General features: G+C 61.3%; 1 protein-coding gene across 1 annotated transcript in view; it reads right to left on the reverse strand.

The window, feature by feature from the left end:
* Positions 1 to 21,484, reverse strand: part of INPP5A (inositol polyphosphate-5-phosphatase A) — a 183,950-nt gene that overhangs the window by 23,035 nt on the left and 139,431 nt on the right. The window contains exon 9 of the mRNA XM_065894444.1: positions 15,143 to 15,227. Coding sequence (XP_065750516.1) covers positions 15,143 to 15,227 — 85 coding nt within the window. The remainder of the gene's footprint in view (positions 1 to 15,142; positions 15,228 to 21,484) is intronic.

The raw sequence follows: 21,484 nt of genomic DNA on the forward strand, positions 1-21,484 counted from the left end.
GAGTGCCAGAGTCCCCGGGGCGGCTGGGCATAGACAGGTGACCAGGAGTCCAAGCTGCGGAACGTGGGGGGCAGCAGGGGACGTGCATGCAGTTCATCCCTGTGGCCTCCTGCCCCCTGCTGCTCTGGTTCCCCACACACACCTGCACCCGGGGAAGGGGGCTCGTCAGGGCCTGAGCTCAGAAGCGGTGAGCGGGGTCACTGTCTGGCGTGCCGTCACTCGTGGGGCTGCACAGAGGGTGGGGCAGGTTTAATCCTGATTTCAGGCAGCAAGGAAAACCGGTGTGGCCATATGACTGTGGCCGTCTCAGGTACAGGCAGTGGCCGACCCCGTGCGTCTCTCCTCTGAGCCCTCTGCGCTGTTCCCCTCCACGTGGGGAGCAGGGAGGTTCAAACAAAATCAAAACGAACCACCAAGCCACTCTGGCACCCAAATTTAGACACTACCAGCAGACATTGGAAATGTTCTGGCTCATTCTGAGTAAGAGGACAGCACTCCTCTTTTTATTGAAACGCAGACCCCCTGCAGGACGGAACGCGGAGCCCCCATTTCTGCCTGGGCCCCCAGGAGAAGCTCACACCATGGAACGGGCCCCCAGAAACAGGGACCAGCGGGACCAAGGGTGTCCGGCCCCCTGGAGGTCCAGCATTCTCTCGGCGACACCCACCTGCTGGTGACAAGGCCGCTTCCAGTCAAGGGCGTGGGTGGCGAGCCGGCACCTACACGGGGTCCCCTGTCCCCTGCTCAGACCTTGGGGGCTGGATTAACCTTTTTTTCCATCAAGTGGAAAATACAACAGCCTTGAAATGAAAAATAACCAAAGAGTGGCTTCCTGAAGTTGTGGAGCCCCCAGCCGCACCCCCCCCAGCCCCGCAGGGTTCACCCTGTCCCCGTGGTGGCATCCCGCCGCCTGGGGTCTGGCTTCCAGCATCTCTATATGGACGCGGGCCCTCTGGAAGGACAGCCAGCAGCCTCCAATGTGAGGCCCGCTGCACACTGTGTCCCACCAGACTGGACACAGCTTCTGCGCCGCTGGGGTCCTTCCCGAGTAAGGACGGGGCGGTAACTCCACCTGCCCCGTCACAGAGCTACCTGTTCCCGAAAACACAGGGAGCTGGTAGCGTCCTCACCTCCCCCTCCCCTGACCACGTCAGGGACCCAGCTCGGCCGTCCGCGCCTGGGCAGTGGGCCACCGCTGGGGAGGGTGAGCTGGCCGCCCTGTTTTATCCTTGGACGAGGCTCCTTCTGGCCCCAAGGGAGACAAATGAGCCGGTCTGGACGGAAGCGCTGGTTCTGCAGCGAAGGGCCGGGCCAGCCTGCTCGACACCGTTACTGTGCAGAGGGGCCAGGGGGAGGGCGGGAGGCTGGCGGGTGGGCTCCATGCCCGGCCCTTGGCGTGCGACCCCGCTCCGGAGCTTTCATCCCCTGACAACTTCACGCAGGAAAACACGCGGACCCTCTGATAGCGTGAAATCGGAAACAAAGCCGGGGCACAAAGAGGCCGACCGGCCATGGCCACCGGTTCTCTCTTCAGCCACAAACATGCGCGTATGACTGACCCCTGAGAAGCTGAAAGGAAAAGCACGTAAAAGAAACACGTCCTCAAGGGCTTTCAACACAGCCCGGACGTGGCGTGCCCCTGGGTGAGGATGCTCGGCGGGGCCGCCGGCCTGGCCTCTGGCATCTCAGGGGAGACGCGGGGGAGCCCTGGCCCCGCCCGGCCCCTCGAGGACCCTCCACCCACCGACATCCGTGGCCTCATCTCCTGCGCAATGTCAAAAGGACAGTGACCCTGCTCTAGAGACCCCGCGTGAGGGGGTGGCTGGCTGCTCTGAGCTGCGTTTCAGACGCAGGGCGTGAGGCCAGGAAGGCCCAGACCTCCGACGGGGGTGGGGCGCTGTGGGGAGCCCAGCCTCCACTCGCCACGGCCCAGGGATGGGCGGTGGCCCCGCGCTCTGGCCACTCCCGTGGGGCTTGGCTCTGGGTCCACCTGCTGGAAGCAGAAGCGGGAACAGAGCAGTGCTTCATCAGCTGTGTCTGCAGCCCCGGTGCCGGCACCTCCCGGGAGCAGGGGCCGGAGACGCCCCGCCCACCTGCAGCCACGCACGGCCGGCCTTGAGCCCGGCTTCCCACCGGCCCGCGCGCTCAGCTCCTGTTCCTCTGCGCAGAGGGGTCCGCGCTCCGGGAGCGGAAGCCGTCGGGGAGCTGGAACAGGGTGAGCTCCTGGTTCCAGCAAGCCGCAGCCACAAGCAGCTTCTCCTTCCTGCGGGGGCGGCCATCTCCTCCCCAGGCACTCGGACACCCTCGCCATCTCTGTGCTGTGCGTCCAGCAGGAACCAGGCCGAGGCCAGCAATTTGCACACGAGGACCTCGGCGTGGAGCTGCCGCCCCAGCTGGGCTGCAGGGCCCTGAGTCCTCGGGGTCCCCCCCGAATATCACAGAGACGTCAGAGAAAGCGGGCCTCGGCACGCACACCCTTCACTGAAAACCAGCCAACCAAGGGCGTCAGGGAGAAGCTCACCCCGTCCCATGGCTGTTCTCGTCATCAAGTTCACCCCCGTCCCACGGCTGTTCTTGTCATCCTGGTACTTTTGGTTAATTCTAGCCATAAAAATGTCTACAAATAAACAGGCGCACAATGAACGTTCCGTCTGCATCCTCCTGCAGCAGAGACCACAGAGAGAAAGAGAAGGATTTCTAAACGACGGCGTGCAAACAGAGACCTGAGTCCTTTACATGGGTTTTCTTTAGAACAAGTTAATGGAAAATCATTACCTTTTACATTTAGAGTTTTTTCAAATGACTGGAAAACAGATCCCACTCTAGAGGATAAACGTGACCTTTTCTGTGATGACTCTCCCCGTGACACTGGACGTTAACCCGGGTCTGCCTCCGGCCTCAGCTCTGGAAGGAGGCACGAGGCAGACCCGGGTTAACCCCACACCTGCCTCAGCCCTGGAAGGAGAACGGGGTCTCCAGGACCCACAGTGCTGCGGTCCCGACCCGGGCTGCCCAGATCCACCTCTTGGAATCGAGGGGTTAAAGGCTGCCTCTGGCACCTCACTCACAAGTCAGCGTGTGGGAGGTGTTGGTCCAACGCTGGGTCACTGTGAGGTGGGTACGGAGAATCAGCCAGCCAGCCCCGTGCCCTGGATACCCACCCACCCGCCAGGAACAGGAGAGAAGCACCATCCGTCCCAGGGATGGGCCGGTCCTTGGTCACCAGCGTCTACAGACGTCATTTCAGTCCTAAAGGTGTCCAGGGAGCAGAGAAGAAGGGACGCGGAGTCAGCGGCTTCAGAACCTGCCTTGGTCACAGGTAACTCACGGCTCCGCAGGAAAGTGCCCAGGAAAAGTCTTCACGAACCCTCTGACCATCCCCTTCAGGGCAGACACGTGCCACGGCCTGAAAAGTAGGCGCTGGGCAGACAGATAGAAATGCGTCTCGGAGCCGCCCACACCGCCTGCGGCCGGGTGAGCAGGTCCCAGGGTACACGCTGCCGTGGGGGCCCCCGGGGGACAGCCGGGGCCACTGAGCCTGCGACAGGAACAGCACCTCCCAGTGCACGGACATGTGGTCCAACGAGCTCCAGCCTAAGCTTCAGCCTCCTTCCCTATCACACATGCACACACAGCCCCTCGGTGTGCGCGCGCATACACACACACACACACACACATCTTCTGGAGAGCAAGAACCCTGGTTTGCCTGGCCCGTGCTCAGCTCCAGGGCCCCTCCAGTGGTGGCCAGGCCGGCCCGAGGCCCAGGAGGTCACCGTGCTCTAGGGGGAAGGTCTGCGGCCAGGTGCCGGGCCGTGACGGCTGTCCCTGGGTGTCGGGGGGCGGGGAGCTCGTGGAGTTAAGACGAGGCCACTGGGCAGCGTCTTGCCTCTCAGCTGCACTAAGTGGGGCCCAGAGCAGGCACCCGCGGAGCCATGAAGAAACGCGCACCTGCTGCCTGGGCGACAGCCATGGAGAAACACGCGCACCTGCTGCCTCGGCGACAGCCATGAAGAAACACGCACCTGCTGCCTCGGCGACAGCCATGAAGAAACACGCACCTGCTGCCTCGGCGACAGCCATGAAGAAACACGCGCACCTGCTGCCTCGGCGACAGCCATGAAGAAACACGCACCTGCTGCCTCGGCGACAGCCATGAAGAAACACGCACCTGCTGCCTCGGCGACAGCCATGGAGAAACACGCGCACCTGCTGCCTCGGCGACAGCCATGGAGAAACACGCACCCTGCTGCCTCGGCGACAGCCATGAAGAAACACGCACCTGCTGCCTCGGCGACAGCCATGAAGAAACACGCGCACCTGCTGCCTCGGTGACAGCCATGAAGAAACACGCACCTGCTGCCTCGGCGAAAGCCATGGAGAAACACGCGCACCTGCTGCCTCGGCGACAGCCATGAAGAAACGCGCACCTGCTGCCTCGGCGACAGCCATGAAGAAACACGCACCTGCTGCCTCGGCGACAGCCATGGAGAAACACGCGCACCTGCTGCCTCGGCGACAGCCATGGAGAAACACGCACCCTGCTGCCTCGGCGACAGCCATGAAGAAACACGCACCTGCTGCCTCGGCGACAGCCATGAAGAAACACGCGCACCTGCTGCCTCGGCGACAGCCATGGAGAAACACGCACCTGCTGCCTCGGCGACAGCCATGGAGAAACACGCGCACCTGCTGCCTCGGCGACAGCCATGAAGAAACACGCGCACCTGCTGCCTCGGCGACAGCCATGAAGAAACACGCACCTGCTGCCTCGGCGACAGCCATGAAGAAACACGCGCACCTGCTGCCTCGGCGACAGCCATGAAGAAACACGCGCACCTGCTGCCTCGGCGACAGCCATGAAGAAACACGCGCACCTGCTGCCTCGGCGACAGCCATGGAGAAACACGCGCACCTGCTGCCTCGGCGACAGCCATGAAGAAACACGCGCACCTGCTGCCTCGGCGACAGCCATGAAGAAACACGCACCCTGCTGCCTCGGCGACAGCCATGAAGAAACACGCACCCTGCTGCCTCGGCGACAGCCATGAAGAAACACGCGCACCTGCTGCCTCGGCGACAGCCATGAAGAAACACGCGCACCTGCTGCCTCGGCGACAGCCATGAAGAAACACGCACCTGCTGCCTCGGCGACAGCCATGAAGAAACACGCGCACCTGCTGCCTCGGCGACAGCCATGAAGAAACACGCGCACCTGCTGCCTCGGCGACAGCCATGAAGAAACACGCGCACCTGCTGCCTCGGCGACAGCCATGAAGAAACACGCGCACCTGCTGCCTCGGCGACAGCCATGGAGAAACACGCGCACCTGCTGCCTCGGCGACAGCCATGGAGAAACACGCGCACCTGCTGCCTCGGCGACAGCCATGAAGAAACACGCACCCTGCTGCCTCGGCGACAGCCATGAAGAAACACGCACCCTGCTGCCTCGGCGACAGCCATGAAGAAACACGCGCACCTGCTGCCTCAGCGACAGCCATGAAGAAACACGCGCACCTGCTGCCTCGGCGACAGCCATGGAGAAACACGCGCACCTGCTGCCTCGGCGACAGCCATGAAGAAACACGCACCCTGCTGCCTCGGCGACAGCCATGAAGAAACACGCACCCTGCTGCCTCGGCGACAGCCATGGAGAAACACGCGCACCTGCTGCCTCGGCGACAGCCATGAAGAAACACGCACCCTGCTGCCTCGGCGACAGCCATGGAGAAACACGCGCACCTGCTGCCTCGGCGACAGCCATGAAGAAACACGCGCACCTGCTGCCTCGGCGACAGCCATGAAGAAACACGCGCACCTGCTGCCTCGGCGACAGCCATGGAGAAACACGCGCACCTGCTGCCTCGGCGACAGCCATGAAGAAACACGCGCACCTGCTGCCTCGGCGACAGCCATGGAGAAACACGCACCTGCTGCCTCGGCGACAGCCATGGAGAAACACGCGCACCTGCTGCCTCGGCGACAGCCATGAAGAAACACGCGCACCTGCTGCCTCGGCGACAGCCATGAAGAAACACGCACCTGCTGCCTCGGCGACAGCCATGAAGAAACACGCGCACCTGCTGCCTCGGCGACAGCCATGAAGAAACACGCGCACCTGCTGCCTCGGCGACAGCCATGAAGAAACACGCGCACCTGCTGCCTCGGCGACAGCCATGGAGAAACACGCGCACCTGCTGCCTCGGCGACAGCCATGAAGAAACACGCGCACCTGCTGCCTCGGCGACAGCCATGAAGAAACACGCACCCTGCTGCCTCGGCGACAGCCATGAAGAAACACGCACCCTGCTGCCTCGGCGACAGCCATGAAGAAACACGCGCACCTGCTGCCTCGGCGACAGCCATGAAGAAACACGCGCACCTGCTGCCTCGGCGACAGCCATGAAGAAACACGCACCTGCTGCCTCGGCGACAGCCATGAAGAAACACGCGCACCTGCTGCCTCGGCGACAGCCATGAAGAAACACGCGCACCTGCTGCCTCGGCGACAGCCATGGAGAAACACGCGCACCTGCTGCCTCGGCGACAGCCATGAAGAAACACGCACCCTGCTGCCTCGGCGACAGCCATGAAGAAACACGCACCCTGCTGCCTCGGCGACAGCCATGGAGAAACACGCGCACCTGCTGCCTCGGCGACAGCCATGAAGAAACACGCACCCTGCTGCCTCGGCGACAGCCATGGAGAAACACGTGCACCTGCTGCCTCGGCGACAGCCATGAAGAAACACGCACCCTGCTGCCTCGGCGACAGCCATGAAGAAACACGCGCACCTGCTGCCTCGGCGACAGCCATGAAGAAACACGCGCACCTGCTGCCTCGGCGACAGCCATGAAGAAACACGCGCACCTGCTGCCTCGGCGACAGCCATGAAGAAACACGCGCACCTGCTGCCTCGGCGACAGCCATGAAGAAACACACACCCTGCTGCCTCGGCGACAGCCATGAAGAAACACGCACCCTGCTGCCTCGGTGACAGCCATGAAGAAACACGCGCACCTGCTGCCTCGGCGACAGCCATGAAGAAACACGCACCCTGCTGCCTCGGCGACAGCCATGAAGAAACACGCACCCTGCTGCCTCGGCGACAGCCATGAAGAAACACGCGCACCTGCTGCCTCGGCGACAGCCATGAAGAAACACGCGCACCTGCTGCCTCGGCGACAGCCATGAAGAAACACACACCCTGCTGCCTCGGCGACAGCCATGAAGAAACACGCACACCTGCTGCCTCGGCGACAGCCATGAAGAAACACGCGCACCTGCTGCCTCGGCGACAGCCATGAAGAAACACACACCCTGCTGCCTCGGCGACAGCCATGAAGAAACACACACCCTGCTGCCTCGGCGACAGCCATGGAGAAACACGCGCACCTGCTGCCTCGGCGACAGCCATGAAGAAACACGCGCACCTGCTGCCTCGGCCGCAGGAGGGGCCTGGCAGGGACCCTGCCCTCGGGGGAGCTCAGCAGAGCGCTAACTTCCTTGGTTTTCAGGGTCCCAGTGGCCTGCCTGACACAGAGAAGGACCGTGCTGGGTGCGCGCCGAGGACCTGAGGCCAAGCAGGGGCGTGGCCGTGTCGGGCTTTCACCGGGAAGCACTGTGGGGAGGTCGCCCTGCATCGGGCGGGAGCGACCCCGAACACCCCCCATTCCGTTTACTCTGACTTCCCCAAGGAAGACCCTTCTGGAGAAGCGCAGCTTTTCAGAGGTTTTCCTGGCAAACCCCAGCCCCCGGGAGGAGGGACATCCTTGATGGCCGAGAGCACATGGACTCCGAGCGCCTGAAGGCGCAGACGGGGGGCGGGAGCGGGCGGGAGCAGGCGGGCGCGGGAGGGCGGCAGGCCGCTGCCCGGGGTCCGTGAGAGGCGCTGCTGTGAGGCTGTGTCAGCGTCAGAGGCGCCTTCGTCCTTTTTGTTCTGTATCATCAGCTGTTCACGAGAACAACAACCGCCATAAAGACCCTTTCATCTCCTCCCCAAGACACCCCGCCAGCTCCCGACCTGCTGACGGAGGGGCGACAGCGCCCGCCCGCGGCCGGCTGCGCAAACCAGGGGAGCTTGACTGATTTTTCTAGAAGGAAGCAGCGCGGGCTCTTTCTAGGCTCGTGTCCAGCAGGACGGGACTGCCGCTCGGGGGTCGCCCTGCCCGCAGGGGATCCGGCCGGGGGACCTGCCACGCTCCTGGTCTGGCCTCTCGAGAACGTCCCCGGCCTTCCACAGACACACCAGCGCTCAGACCTGCCGGGCAGTGGGGGAAAAGGGGCAGGGGGGAGAGCAGGACCCCTTGTCACCTCCTTCTGTCTCCCCGGGACAGACTCCCTGCCCCTGTCCCCTGCCTGCCTCTGTTTGCAGAAAAACTATAGCCTCCTAGGCCTTCCCTGAGTTCCAAAGAATAACTTGAATCAGAGAAGTGAGAAAATGCAGAAACAGGCTGGGGACAGTTCACGGGACCTTACGAAGGGCCGGCACAGGTAACGACCAGGTGCGATGCCCCCTCCTGGCTGAGTGGGAACCCACCCTCGCCAGGTCGCATGTGCAGCCAGAGGGCAGGAGGCTGGGTGGCAGAAATGCCCGTGGTCTGGGGCAGGGGCTCAGGCCACCGGGCAGCCTGCAGAGTCTCCCTGGCCGCACTGGGATGCGGGGCGGGCTGTGCGGTGCCCCTGGTCCTCTTCCAAGGCGGGCGCGGTTAGTGCTGCGACCCCGGCTGTTGGGGCACCGCCTGGGCTCCCACCCCCCGGCCTGCCCCTGCCCCGCGAACATGAGCGTAGGGACGGCTGCTTCCTCTGAGAAGCCAGGGTCCTCACAGGCCCTGCTGGCACCTGAACCTGTACCCGTCAGCAACCGGCAACCGGTTTTTCAAAACAGCCGCCAGCCTCCAAAAACGCATCCATCGCCACGGCTGTCAGCGGTGACGGACGGCAGGAGGGTGCGGCCGGGGTGCGCGGAGATGGGAGCGCCTGGCACCGCTGTCACCCTTTGTCACTGGCCAGCTGAGCGCCCAGCTGCCAGCTGCCACTGCGCCAGGCATGAAACATACTCTGAGCAATCCCGCCTGCGGAGCTGAGTGGGAGGCTGCATTGTTAATTAGTGCGGGATGCACAGCCCATTAGACGGCGCATGGTCATAGTGTTTGTCATTTGTCTGTTTTAATTACGGCTTAAGAGGTGCCAAGTTTGATCACAGGATCATCTTTTCAGTTCTGCTAGGCAAGCATGTTTGTATTAATTTGCATCTGAAACGCGAAGCTCTAATTCCGGGGGTGGGAGGGGCAGCCGTTCACTTTGCACAAAGCACTTCTTTCCGACGCTGGTGCCAGCGAGATGCCCGCGACTCCTTGCTGCAGAGGACCGGTGGGCCTCCACCTTGCCCTGGAGCCCCTCGCCGACTCGTCCTTCCGGGAGCCCCTGCCCGCTGCGGCCTCCTTCTCCCTGCAGGTCAGGATGTTCGTGTTTCCGGAAGGACCTGCCTCCCCTCTGGGCGCTTCCAGGAGCTTGGCGGGGTGAGCACCAGAGGCAGGGCGTCCCTGGGCATCTCAGGGGCCCACGGCTGGGGAGGGTGTACCTGCCACTCTAGGGGGGGACCAGCAACCAATACCAAAGCCCAGCCAAGCCAGCTTCTCGTTGGGCCGGCACAAAGGATGACCTCAACTTCCCTCTTCAAGGGGGTCACCTGCCACCTCCAGACAAGACGACGCCGCAGACGGAGGTCCCGCATCCCCGGCCCTGCGTCTCCTCGGACCTTCTGACCTGCACGACTGCAGTGCTGCCTGGGGCGCTTGTGGTCACCTCGGGTGCCACGCTGACCTTAGGCAATCTGGAAACCGTCTGTGGGGTGACCCAGCTGAAGACACCGGCCTCCCCAGGCATACGGGTCGGGGCCGGCATGGCCTCTCCCACCCCAGGACCCGGCCTGTAGGCACGAAACGCCGGTGTCTCTAGAGGGTCACCGCTGAGGGCAACCGCTCACCCGGGGAAGGGACAGCTCGAGGCCTGGGCCCCGGCTCAAGCCTTGGTGCGCCTTGCTCTGACCGGTGCTCTCTCCTGGGCCGTGTTGTTTGGAAGGAAAGGGCAGATGGCTGCACCTCCTGGGCACAGTCCTTGGAGGGGGTGGGGCAGAGGATGAGCTGCCTGCATCCCAGCCCCCTCCCCCTCTTCCCGGTGCCCCAGTGCCCACCTGGAGGCCGCCTGCCACCCTCAGTGATGCCCCCGAGCGCTGCCTGAGAACCTGCAGGACCCTGTGGCCCCAGCCAGGCCTTGTCCACCAGGCAGCCCATCCCCAAATGTGCCCCGCTGACTCCCCGCTGTGCAAGTCCCAAGAAGTGGCTGCCTTCACCTCCATACAAGGCTCTCCTGTAACAGGCAAAGCCCCTGAAGAGGTGTCCCGGAGCCATGGAACACCCGGGTGGCCTTGTCCTCACGCTGCTCTGCACATTCTGGGAGCTGGGACGGCTGGTAGGCCTCGAGAAGCCATCCACTCCGTCTAAGAACCTTTCGGGAAAATTCGGAGACCTCTTCTCTGGTGTCCACAGAGTTTCTCTAAGTTGTTTCTACAGTTAGAAACCCTTTCAGAAAGCCATGCCGGCCAGCAGACTGTGGTGTTCCAAGAGGTGCTTCCATGGTGTTTTAAAATTCAAGACCTAAACAGGTAGCTTAATGAATGCTGCTGAAATTAAGCTTCCGCAAAAGAAACTTGGTCTCTTTCAGTTAAACTTTTAGATCTAGCTTTGCCCACAAGTATGTTTTCTGAGTTAGCATCGATCTCTCCAGCGGTGGGAGAGGAAACGGGGCTCTGGCAGGAAGGGGGCTGCAGAGTGTCCCCAAGTTCACGTCCACCCAGACCTCAGCCCACGACTGTATTGTCAACCAGGGCCTTGGCAGATGTGACTGGTCAACGTTCTCGAGCCGAGCTCACCCTGGATTCAGGGTGGCCCAAGTGCAGTGACTGTGCCCACAAGGACAGTGAGGCAGGGAGGAGGCACGTGAGGCCGGAGCAGAGGCAGTGATGACGCGGCCACAGCCCAGGGGCACCTGGGCCACCAGAGCCGAGGAGGCAGGAGGGAGCCCCCCGACCTCAGACTTCTGCCTCGAGACCAGTGTCCCAGCCGCCGGCTGGAACACTGGCACAGGCGGGGACACGAAACACAACACGGGAAGGTGCCACCAGGCACAAGCTGTGTCTTCCGTGGGAACTTCAGAACATACCAAGTTCATTATAATTTTCTTGATCAGCTGGACACGTCTGGGGCCAAAGGTGACGTGACAACCCGGAGGGGACACGCGGGCGCAAGGGTGGGGTCCGGGTGTCATGCGCTACGCTATCCGCCTATGATTCCCCCGTTGGATCCCTGCTTCTCTGCCAGGGCGCTCAGCCGCGGGACTGCATGGCAGCTTCCTGCACAGCCTGGATGTTTTGTGAACAGCTGATGACTGTGTTGATGAGGCGTGAGAAGATGGTCTTTAATCCCTAGGGCTAAAGTCTTCATTTGACCAAACGGTCCTAAAAACTCGCTATACCAAAAATCATACTCCACGTGCTGGGAATAAAAATCATTTCCCATTGGTTTGCTTTACTTACACAGTAAACTGTGTGCAGAGACATAAGTTTTCGTCAACTGAACAGCCATTTATCCACAGGATAGATGGACCGTATGGTTTAAAGAACCACGTGCACAAGAAAACCCTCCAAAAATTAATGCACGAATCTCAGACACATCTGTTTATTCATCGAGCAAGTAATTCAATTAAACACTATTGATTCCTCCCTCCTTTGAAAGTGCCAAATTCACAGCCCTGGGCAACGGAGCGTTGGGCTTCTCACGTGTGTGGTGCACAGCCAGAGCAAACACTCCCTGGCAGCAGCGGGGCAGGGGCAGTGTCCAGCGAGCTGTCGTGGGCAAGCCCAGAGCTTGGGGGTGCGGGGGTGTCCTGGTGGCATTCAGGTCCACTTAGATGCGCTGCCACACTCCGGGCGGCTCCCAGAAGAGGCTGCGAGGAGACTGAACGGAGCCCTGGGTGAAGCCGCCGATTCCGCGAGGGAGACTCTGTGTGCCCGGAGGACGAGGGTCTCCTGGAGCCGTCCCGCTCCGCCAAGCCCGATGCCTACCAGCAGGCCCGCTGGGAAGAGCTGCTGCTCAAAACGACCACGTCCCGTTGGGGTGCAGTGGGACCTCCTCGGGCCCGAGAACGTCCTCGCCATGCTCCCTCACCAGAACCCACTCTCCCGCGCGGGGTGGGGTGGGCGGGGCTGGCGGGGTGGAGGGCCTCTGCTTCCTGCCCCCCTGTGGTGGGCGGCCCGCCTGGGTCAGCCCTCGCGTGCCCTTGTGTGCCCAGGACCCGTCCCTGCCGTGGGTCCCTCTGACATCTCAGGACTACTGACATGGGGTCCCCAGCACAGTCCAAGGGGCTTGCGATTAAGGCACATGGAAATGCATAGCCTAGAGCAGACGGATGATCGACTGTTTAGGAAATGACCTCCTGGGGGAAGGGGCCACACAAATGCGTAACGTCTGTGACTCTTACCAGCAGCAGAACTGCTGCTTGGCACCTGACCTCACACACAGCCGCCCACACAGGGAAGGGGCAGACACTCCGTGCCCCACACCTTCCCAGGTGTGCTCATCAGCTGCCCGGACAGCGGGACACCAAGGCCGGGGGCAGGTCCAGGGGCGGCCAGGCCAAGGGAAGCCGCGGGCCGGGGAGGCCAAGGTGGGTCCGCAGGGGCCCAGGAGGGGAAGCTCGTGCACGTAGTTCCGCTTCCCTGAAAAATCAGCTGTTTGTGAGAACTGCCTACAAAACACAGCGTTTCATGTAGCTCCTTATCTAAGTCAGTTAATTAGTTGGAAAAGCGCTCAAGAACGAAGATCCCCTGTACTTTCCTGAAGGAAGAGGAACTTATTAAAACCTGGGCAGTCCACCAAATATCGAGGCTTTTGGCCTGGAACCTTCAGGCTGTTGGTCCTTGGAGACGCTTGGGGCCCCCGGGTGGCCTTCAGAACAATGCGCCCATCGGGGGTCTCACTGTGGATCCACAGACCAGGCAGCCCCTCAGTACGCGGGGGCGAGCCCTCTCCCTCCTCCGCGGTCTGGCCCTCAAAGCTCTGCTGCTCGGGGGACGACCTCGGGCTGTTACTGACCAGGAAGTGAGCGCCTGCGTCCCTGCTCAGGCTCTGCCCCCTCTCACTCACGGTCAAGGACGTGTGGCCGTGGGTCCTGTACCACCAGCCCCGACATCCTGATGATACGGGGCCGGGCTGCCAACTCTGGGAGGAAACACGGAAGGATGGAGCCTTCCAGCCGCGGGCAGTGCCTCCCTGGCCGAGTCCAGGGTCCATCAGGACCCCGGCCAGCACTGGCCACCTGTGCGGTTACCGTGTGGCAGGAGTCCTTCCTCTAGGGGATGGGACGGGTCCCTGAGGTGAAGCCAAGGTCTGAAGGTGAAGGGTCAGGAGAAAGGGCGCCGGACAGAGAAGTCTGGGGAAGGGGAGGGGGTCACATGATCAGCGGCAGCCACACGTGTCACGACCCTGCGTAGTCGGCCCAGCTCCGCTCACGCCCCCCTCACGCCCGCTCACGCCCAGGGCCGTGTCCTCCTGCTTCCCACTCAGAAAAGGAAATCATGACTCTGCAGGAGCCTCCCCGCAGCCGGCCACGCGCCCTGCTCGGCGCCCCCCATGGAAACCGGAGCCCCGCACGCGCCACACGTCCCGTGACAATTCTGCCTGCGTCCAGAGCCTCTGCCCTTTTTGTGGCATTTGTTCTGCTGGCAAAGAAAAGGCCACTTTGGAAACCTCCCGGACCTTTTCCCAATGCGCCTGCGGCTGGCGGCTCCCGTCCATCGGCTCCGGTCTGTCCAGAGCCCTTAGACGGGGCCCTCGGGCGAGCAGAGAGGCCGTTCCAGCACAGTAGGCTCACTGGGCCCAAGTACCAGCCAGAAGTGACCTGAGCTCGGGGGCTCACCCCAGCAAAACCAGCACGGCTAAAATACCAGAGGAGGCACTGTTGGTGAGGGCGCCTGGCCTGCGGGCACTGGGCCGGGCTCCCCACGCCCCTCACAGCATCACACGTGCCCTGGCGGATTTCAACAGGCGGGCATCGCACCCATGGCTCAAAGGCACGGAACCCATGGGACCTTGGATCCAGGTTGCTGATTGAGCCAAACTCAAAATGAGGAGGGGAAAAGTCAGCAGAACCAAACGCAGGATTTTATGGTCCTCAGTGGAATTCATTTGTCTATTTGAAAACACTCCGAGTGGTCGAAAGCCCCCTCCCCACACTCAGGCGCCTCTCACTGCTCAGTTTTAAGACAGAATCTTCTGCCGAGAAGGGAGGATTACTTGTACCTGAGACGCCAAAGGAAGATGACAAGAGGGGACCACCGGGGTCTCCCCCTGCTGTTTCCACCATCACTGCAGGCACACGCTTGTGTGTGCCCTGCTCTGGACAGGGCTGGGCTGGACCCTGCACGCTGTGGTCTCCCTCCTGCACCTGGGCCTGGGTGGACCCGCTCACCTTGGGCGGCTGGCAGGCCCCCTTCGCTGCGGCCTGGGGCCCTGCCATCAGCACTGCAGCCCCAGGAGAGTGGGGCAGGCGTGGCAGCGGGGCTCAGGGCCGCAGACCCTCTGGGAGAAGCTGGCCCCACGCAGAGGAGACCACGCTCCAGGCCACGTGGCGGGACCTGGTGGGGCCGACGAGCTGGCCTTCCAACCCGGTCGCCTCGCGGCTGGTGCCCATCCAGGTTCCACCTGCGCCTGCTACTCAGGGGGAGCGTCACCCAGGGGCCTGAGGGCACCCAGGAGATTCCCACAGCTGGGGGGAACTGGCGCATACAGCTGACCAGGGGCTGCCTTCTTACAGGTAGCTTCCTCCTCTTTCCTCTCTCGACGGTCAACAGAGGAATCTCCAGGCTCAGCGCACACGTGCTGAGTGACCCAACCACTGCCCAACTACTCGTTCGGAGGGGCTCCCATAACAGCCCCCTTTTGACAGTAAAACGTTCTCCATTAGGAGTTTCTGCCTTAAATAGAACCAGTGAGCAGGACAGTGGGAACGCGCCCGTCGAGGATCACGGGCTTCCGCTGTCTTCCCAACATGACCGAACACGCGTGAGGCTCCCGGCGTGGCCTACCTCCACCACGGACTTGGAATCCAGCCGGAAGTTGAAATCGCCAAAGACAAAGTAGGACGCTTTCTCGAATCGCTGGTCAATGATTCTGGGAGGAGAGAAGCAGAGGGGGTTACTGAGGCACGACGCCCGCCACGCCCGGCCTCTCCCCGGGCGCCCCACCACGCATTTCTCACCGCCTCCTGCTGAAGGACGCTTGCACCCCAGTGACCGTGATCAACACGTGTTCCCCAGACGGCTCCTAGCTTGCCAGCACTGAGGTGTGCGCCAGCGTGGTCCCATCTGCTGGGCCGGGGCCGTGAAAACCACGTTTGGCGGGCAACGACAGCCTGCGCCAGGAAAGGAAAAGGGCCACGCCACACGCCAGACACAGGAGAGCAGCCAGGAGCGGGCAACCCACGTGAGCCCAGGACGCCTCCCGTCTGGTCCGTGGACGGTTCCTCCCATCGGTGGTGGACACCTGACCTCATTCTCAGCGTTGTAGCTTATCCCCACATGGATGTTTGGAAGCTACAAAGTGAGAGTGACTATGTCTTTTTTTTAAGCTAAGTATTGCCTGGCTCAGAAAACTTTCGCCACGTATTTTAAATCAATCACAATGTATTTCATAGAGATTTTTCAGCTGAGAAACGCACACGCGGCAAACGTGACAGTGATATGTCAGTGTCACCCCCACCCCGGCCCCGTACAGACCCCTCTGCCCCGGTAAGAGGCCAGGACACCACCCAAGCCCGATCCTCCGCTCACTCACTCCCCCACGCCCTCCCCGCCCTTGGTGGCAGCAGGGTCCCAGCTGCACTGGCCTCAAGGGCAAAGGAAGCAAGTGTGGGTCACTTCCAACTCAAAGCGGAATGCGAACCACAGCTAACGAGACAGGCCGCAGAGCAGACGTGTGGTCTGGGCAGAAGGGAAGGGAGGTTCAGTGACCCAGGTCCCCAGTTCCACCGCCCATTGGTGGCTGCACTGACACCCCCGCCGAGACAGAGCAGCAGGGCCCACGGGCACAGCGTGGGGCGCCGCCCCCATGGCCCACGTGCTGCGATGGACTCTGAGAAAATAAATATTAAAGGTGGACAAAGCCGGGAGCACCCCTCACCCAGATCGACTCAGAAATATCTGGCCGGCACCGAGAAACCTGGGTGCCGCTGGCCCTGCCCCGTCCGGCCCCCAGTGCAGAGGGAGCAGGCATGCCCCCAACCCCGGAGCGGCCTTCCCAACTTGATGCATTAGCCTGAGAAAGGAAAGGTGACTGACAGCGATGACATCACCGCTGTTTCACGACGGTGGTCGCTGGGCTGGAGGGACAGTCCCGTCCGCACCCCCGGGGACGGCAAGCTGGTGGCTTCTGCTCGCGCCTGGCCTGCTTTCCTTTCTGGTTCCTTGCCTCCTGCTTTTTCAGCTCCAAGAGTTTCCCTGTGAAGTGTGATGGTGATGCTGTCTGTGCTTAACGGTACCTGTCACGCACGAGCCTTAATTTTCACGCAGGAAACACACCCACGTCCCCCCAGCTGCTGGCCCTTCTCCCCCCAAGGCTGATTCCCGACAAGTCCTTCTCTCATCTTCCTGGCAGAGCCTGTAGTGCAGACTTTAATCCATCTGGAATTATGTGTGAAGAAGGGGTCTTAGTTTATCGATTTTCCCAACAGTCGACTGATCCAAACCCTTTATTAAACATTCAGTCCTCTTCCCCTTGAGTTTGTACAGAACAGGAGTCCCTAGATTACATGGGTCTTTTTGAGACTCTCCTTTTCTGCAGATCTTTTATCTATTCCTGTTGCTTTTAAATCATAGGACTTCTCATGGGGAAGCCCTGCTTGTTGAAGTTCTTCTAGGAATCGTCTCAGCTGTTTTCATATTTTCTTGCATGTTAATTGCTGTATCACGGAGCTAAATTCCACAAAAAGTCTTGTTTTCCTGTTTAGTTGGACTGATTCTCACACATGCGAATTTGAAGACAAAGGACGTATTTTAACAGATTGTCATTAACGGTGCAGATGACAAGTGACGTCACTTCTTGTGTGAAAAGTTAAGTCTTTCTGGGCTTCCCTGGTGGCGCAGTGGATGAGAGTCCGCCTGCCAATGCAGGGGACACGGGTTCGTGCCCCGGTCTGGGAGGATCCCACATGCCGCGGAGCGGCTGGGCCCGTGAGCCATGGCCGCTGAGCCTGCGCGTCCGGAGCCTGTGCTCCGCAATGGGAGAGGCCATAACAGTGAGAGGCCCGCGTACAGCAAAAAAAGAAAAAAAAGTTAAGTCTTTCTGTGGAGGAGACATCGCTCAGGGATGAAAATACAGGGAGGCTGGTGGGTCGGCCCTGGGGCTGCCGTACATCTAGGACCGGCCGTGTACCCCACCCCGTCCCAACTGCCTGGCACCTGCGGGGGAGGGGGAGGAACCCACCCCCATCGACTGTCTGTCAGCAGGAGGCTATCCAAGCCATCTTGAAGAAAGTTAATCTCTTCTGCCCTAAAGCTTTAGAAGAAGAAAATACCTCAGAGAACCTGCACAGGTTCCTGGAAAGGCCGATAGGGTGTCCCGTCGGGGCACGGACTCCGTGGTCGCCCATCTTCTGGGAGGGGGACCCAGAGCACAAGCCCCACCAGGAAAGGAGAAGCAGCAATGACCCTCCCGGCCCCGCCTCCCAGGACCAGTGAGTGGATGAGAGAGACACAACCACTGGGGCTCCGCCACACTGCTCTTTAAAAAACCCCAAACGGAGCTATTCACTGCAGCCCTGCCAAGTGACTCTGGCTGTGTGCGGAGGCCAGAGACGCCTGCGGCCCCAGGGCCTATGCCTCACCCTCCAGCCTCATGGCTCTGGGACCCCCCGTCACCGCTCTGCGCCCAGCAGCCGCTCAGCCCCAGCGCAAGGACCGTCAGTCCCTGCAGCTCCCCGAGGCCCGTCGGCCCCAGCCCTCCTGGAGGCCCTCGGGGGCACCTCCCGGCCTCAGCCCCCTCCCCCTGCGCCCCCGGCCCAGCAAGGCTGCCTCCAAACAGGAGCCTGGGGGGTGCCCATTGGGGTGTCCCCGGGGCAAGGGGCTGGGGAGCAAGCTGACACCGCGCCTGGGACCCCGCGAGGTCTGGGCTCAGCGGTCGCACGGCACCTCCTCACCACCGCCACTCGGACCTCAGGCCACTCAAGGGGACTTCTCTTTTCTTTCGTTCTTTTTATTTTTTAAGAAAAACTAAACCAAACCGAAGTTTCGACTTGATTTGCTGAAGGAAGGAGGGCGAGCTGTCACGCTTCCTGGGCAGAAACACTTTAAATGTCCACTTTAAACCTACACATTTTATCCTGAGGGTGTATCAGCTTCTGTTTATTAAGAAGCCCAGGGCACCATGTCTTCGAGAAAAGTCGGTGTGGCAAGTGGAGAAACCTCTGCATTCACGGGCGAGCCGGCTGCTCTCTCGCGGCTTCTTACACTTAACGTGGTGTCGGGTCACACGCGACACCTGAGCAAGGCGACGCGGACACGGCTCAGACGCGAGGCCAGAGCGCTCACAGTGCCCCTCGATCCTGAACTATTTCTCGAGCCAGAGCATTTGCTTTAAATCTTGGCTTGGAAAGCCGGGCTCCAGCCCTGCGGCAGGAAAGGCTGGAGATCCACATTTCCTGGGGTCGAAGCCTTGGAAGGTGCCCGAGGGCGCTGGAGGTCACGGCCACACTAGCTCTCCTGCTCCAGGGGGCCACGAGGGACGCACAGGAGGTCCGGCCCAGGCTTGGGCCCCAGTCCCCACGCGGGCGGTTTCCCGGGAGGATGTGGAGGCGGGCGGGCGTCAGACGATTTGGGTGAAGCGTGAGCCCGGCTGACCCCGGCTGACCATCCTCGCCCTGACGGATGGGCGGGAAACAAGGGACCAGGAAGCAGTGCAGACGGCCGACACTGCACCGGGGAAGCAAAAGACTATTTGGCTAATTAAATGGCAGAATCCGTTTAGAGGTAATTTCTTTTTTAAAAGATAACAAATTTCAGATTTAATATGGGACTAAGTCAACTTTAGAGAGCTCTGGGGGTTCGGAGGGAGAGAATGCTGCATCTGGCGGCCTTCCTGGAACCCGGCCCCCGCGGCCTCTTTCTGGTGACGGACGGGGTGGCCCGCGGTGACGGGTGACGTGATTTCATCAGCTTGTCTCGGGTCTTGTAATTCTATCATTAAAACCCTAAACTTTATCATCTTCCCCTGCCCTGCTCCTTTTGATGTAATGGCCTGAGCCCATTAATAACATCGCCGTCCGAGGCGAGATGGAAGGGCTGTCACGGGGAAGCAGCCGTCCGAGTGCCAGACCGCGGCCCGCAGCCCTCACTTTTAATTTCAACATAGTGCCATTTGGGCCAGCAGGAAAGAAGCGTTGTTTTAAAATTAATTACCTTGTCAGTAGCTATTATGATTAAAAAGTAGGTCCACATCAATACCATGTGCCTAATTCAGAAAGAGAATTACAAGAAGAGCCATAAAAATCAATGCTTTAGGCCCTGAGAACGGAGTCTCTTTCTGTTTTCACGGGCGATTTCATGACGCGAGGAACCTTGCTGTGCCGAAGGGTCCCCACCCGCTCAGGCTGCCTGTGCGGAAGGAAGGGGCCGAGGACGCCTCACGGCTTGAAGAGCCCGATGGCAGAGGCGACAGCCCTGAAGGGGCCACAGATTGAATACCTGAGGCCACACGTTTCTACCGGGGGCGGCTCGGGCCTTGGACAGGACGCCGGGCGGAGGGGCAGACGAGGGGCCGTTGGGCCTGCCCACCAGGCTGCACTCCAGGGTCCTTCCTTTGTTATTTTTAGCTACTGAACGTGGTGGAAACCGACCTCAGGTTTCGTCTCAGATCTGGGAGAGGCCACGTGCTCAGGTCAAACGAGTTGAAATAGCGAAGCATGGACGGCAGGAGATTCCTACGACTGGCCGCTGATTTCAGGGTCTTTGGAGTTTCCCTTAGTCTTAAAGCGTCAGATTGAAGGGTTTATCACACGTGCATCTAAGCTGCCTTCTACAGACCGACCTTCCTGGAAGCTATTCTCAGGACTGCACGCTTCACTCTGCCCCGCGTGCTGGCCTCGGGCTTGGGCCGGTGGGGCTGGCAGCCCCGGGGGGCAGTCCCCTACTGTGACAGCTGCAGGCACGAGGGAGCCTGTGGGGAGGTGGGTTGTCCCAGACGCCCCCGAGGCAGAGACAGAGGAGGAGGATCCCGTCTGAAGGCAGGAAGGACACATCTGAGGGACGGAGCCTGAGCCAAGTCCCAGCGATGCGTGCGCCCCGCCAGCCGGCACCACGCGCCCCTCCAGCCCGGCGTCTACCCAGGCCTGGCGCCCCCGTGACCTGTGAGGTCACCCATGCCTCCTGCAGCAGCAGGCGCCCTGGGGCTGGGCCCAGGGCTCCCCAGCACGGGTGACACACGAACCCTCAGCCACTTGCGTGGGTGGACCAGGGGGAGTCTCAGCACAATAAGGCCACACCCTCGAGCAGCAGAACACGGAGAGCGCCGGGGCAGCCGCTGTGGCTGGTTACTGAACCCACTCTTTTCCGTAAGCTTCCAGGGACCGCGCCTGGTTCTGAAATGCCCCTCTGGTCTCAGCCGGCTGGTGGCCGGAGCTCGGCTGTTGGAATGAGGCCAGGAGGCCCCGCGGGCGCTGGACTGTCCCTGCAGTCTTACGTGGAAGCCCAGCCCCTTGAGACAGTACTGGAGACGGAGCGCTCAGGAGATGATCCAGATCAAATGGGGCCATGAGGGTGGGCCCTGACCCGATGGGACAGGTGTCCTCGTAAGAAGAGGCACCAGGGCTTCTCCTGCCACCTGAGAACACAGCAAGAAGGCAGCCAGCGGCGTCCAGCAGGAAGGGGTCTCTCCAGAGCTGGACCACGCCGGCCCCTGACCCCAGACCCGTGGCCTCCAGAGCTGAGGGCAACGAAGTGCATCGTGGCTGCGGGCTCTCCAGTAATCTGCACGCTTGGTCCGGCTCCAGCCTGGGCCTGAGTTTCCTGTCTGTGGACCGAGATGTCCCCCAGCCCACGAGGCTGCCTCTGTCGGGGGGAACAGGAGGGGTTCAGGCCCCACCATGGCCGGCACTTCTCAATCAAATCGCTGTTTGTCACCCTCTGGATGTCCATGCTCCCTTTGATGACAACGGTCTCCAGGGCAGGGCTGTGGGTGGAGACCTCCTGCAGGCGTCAGACTGAGCTTCCCGTCAGCAGTTCTCTCATTCGTTCTTTAAACAGCATCATAACGTTAAATACGCCTTTTCTGCTCAGATGCCACCACAAGCCAGAGAAGCAGAGAAGACCCGTAGCCTCCTGGGGCCCCTCGGTTCCCCCGCGTACCCGGAAGAGAAAACAAGAGCTGGAAGCTCAGAA

The sequence above is a fragment of the Phocoena phocoena genome, chromosome 16 (assembly GCF_963924675.1).
Source record: "Phocoena phocoena chromosome 16, mPhoPho1.1, whole genome shotgun sequence".
Classification (NCBI taxonomy): Eukaryota; Metazoa; Chordata; class Mammalia; order Artiodactyla; family Phocoenidae; genus Phocoena; species Phocoena phocoena.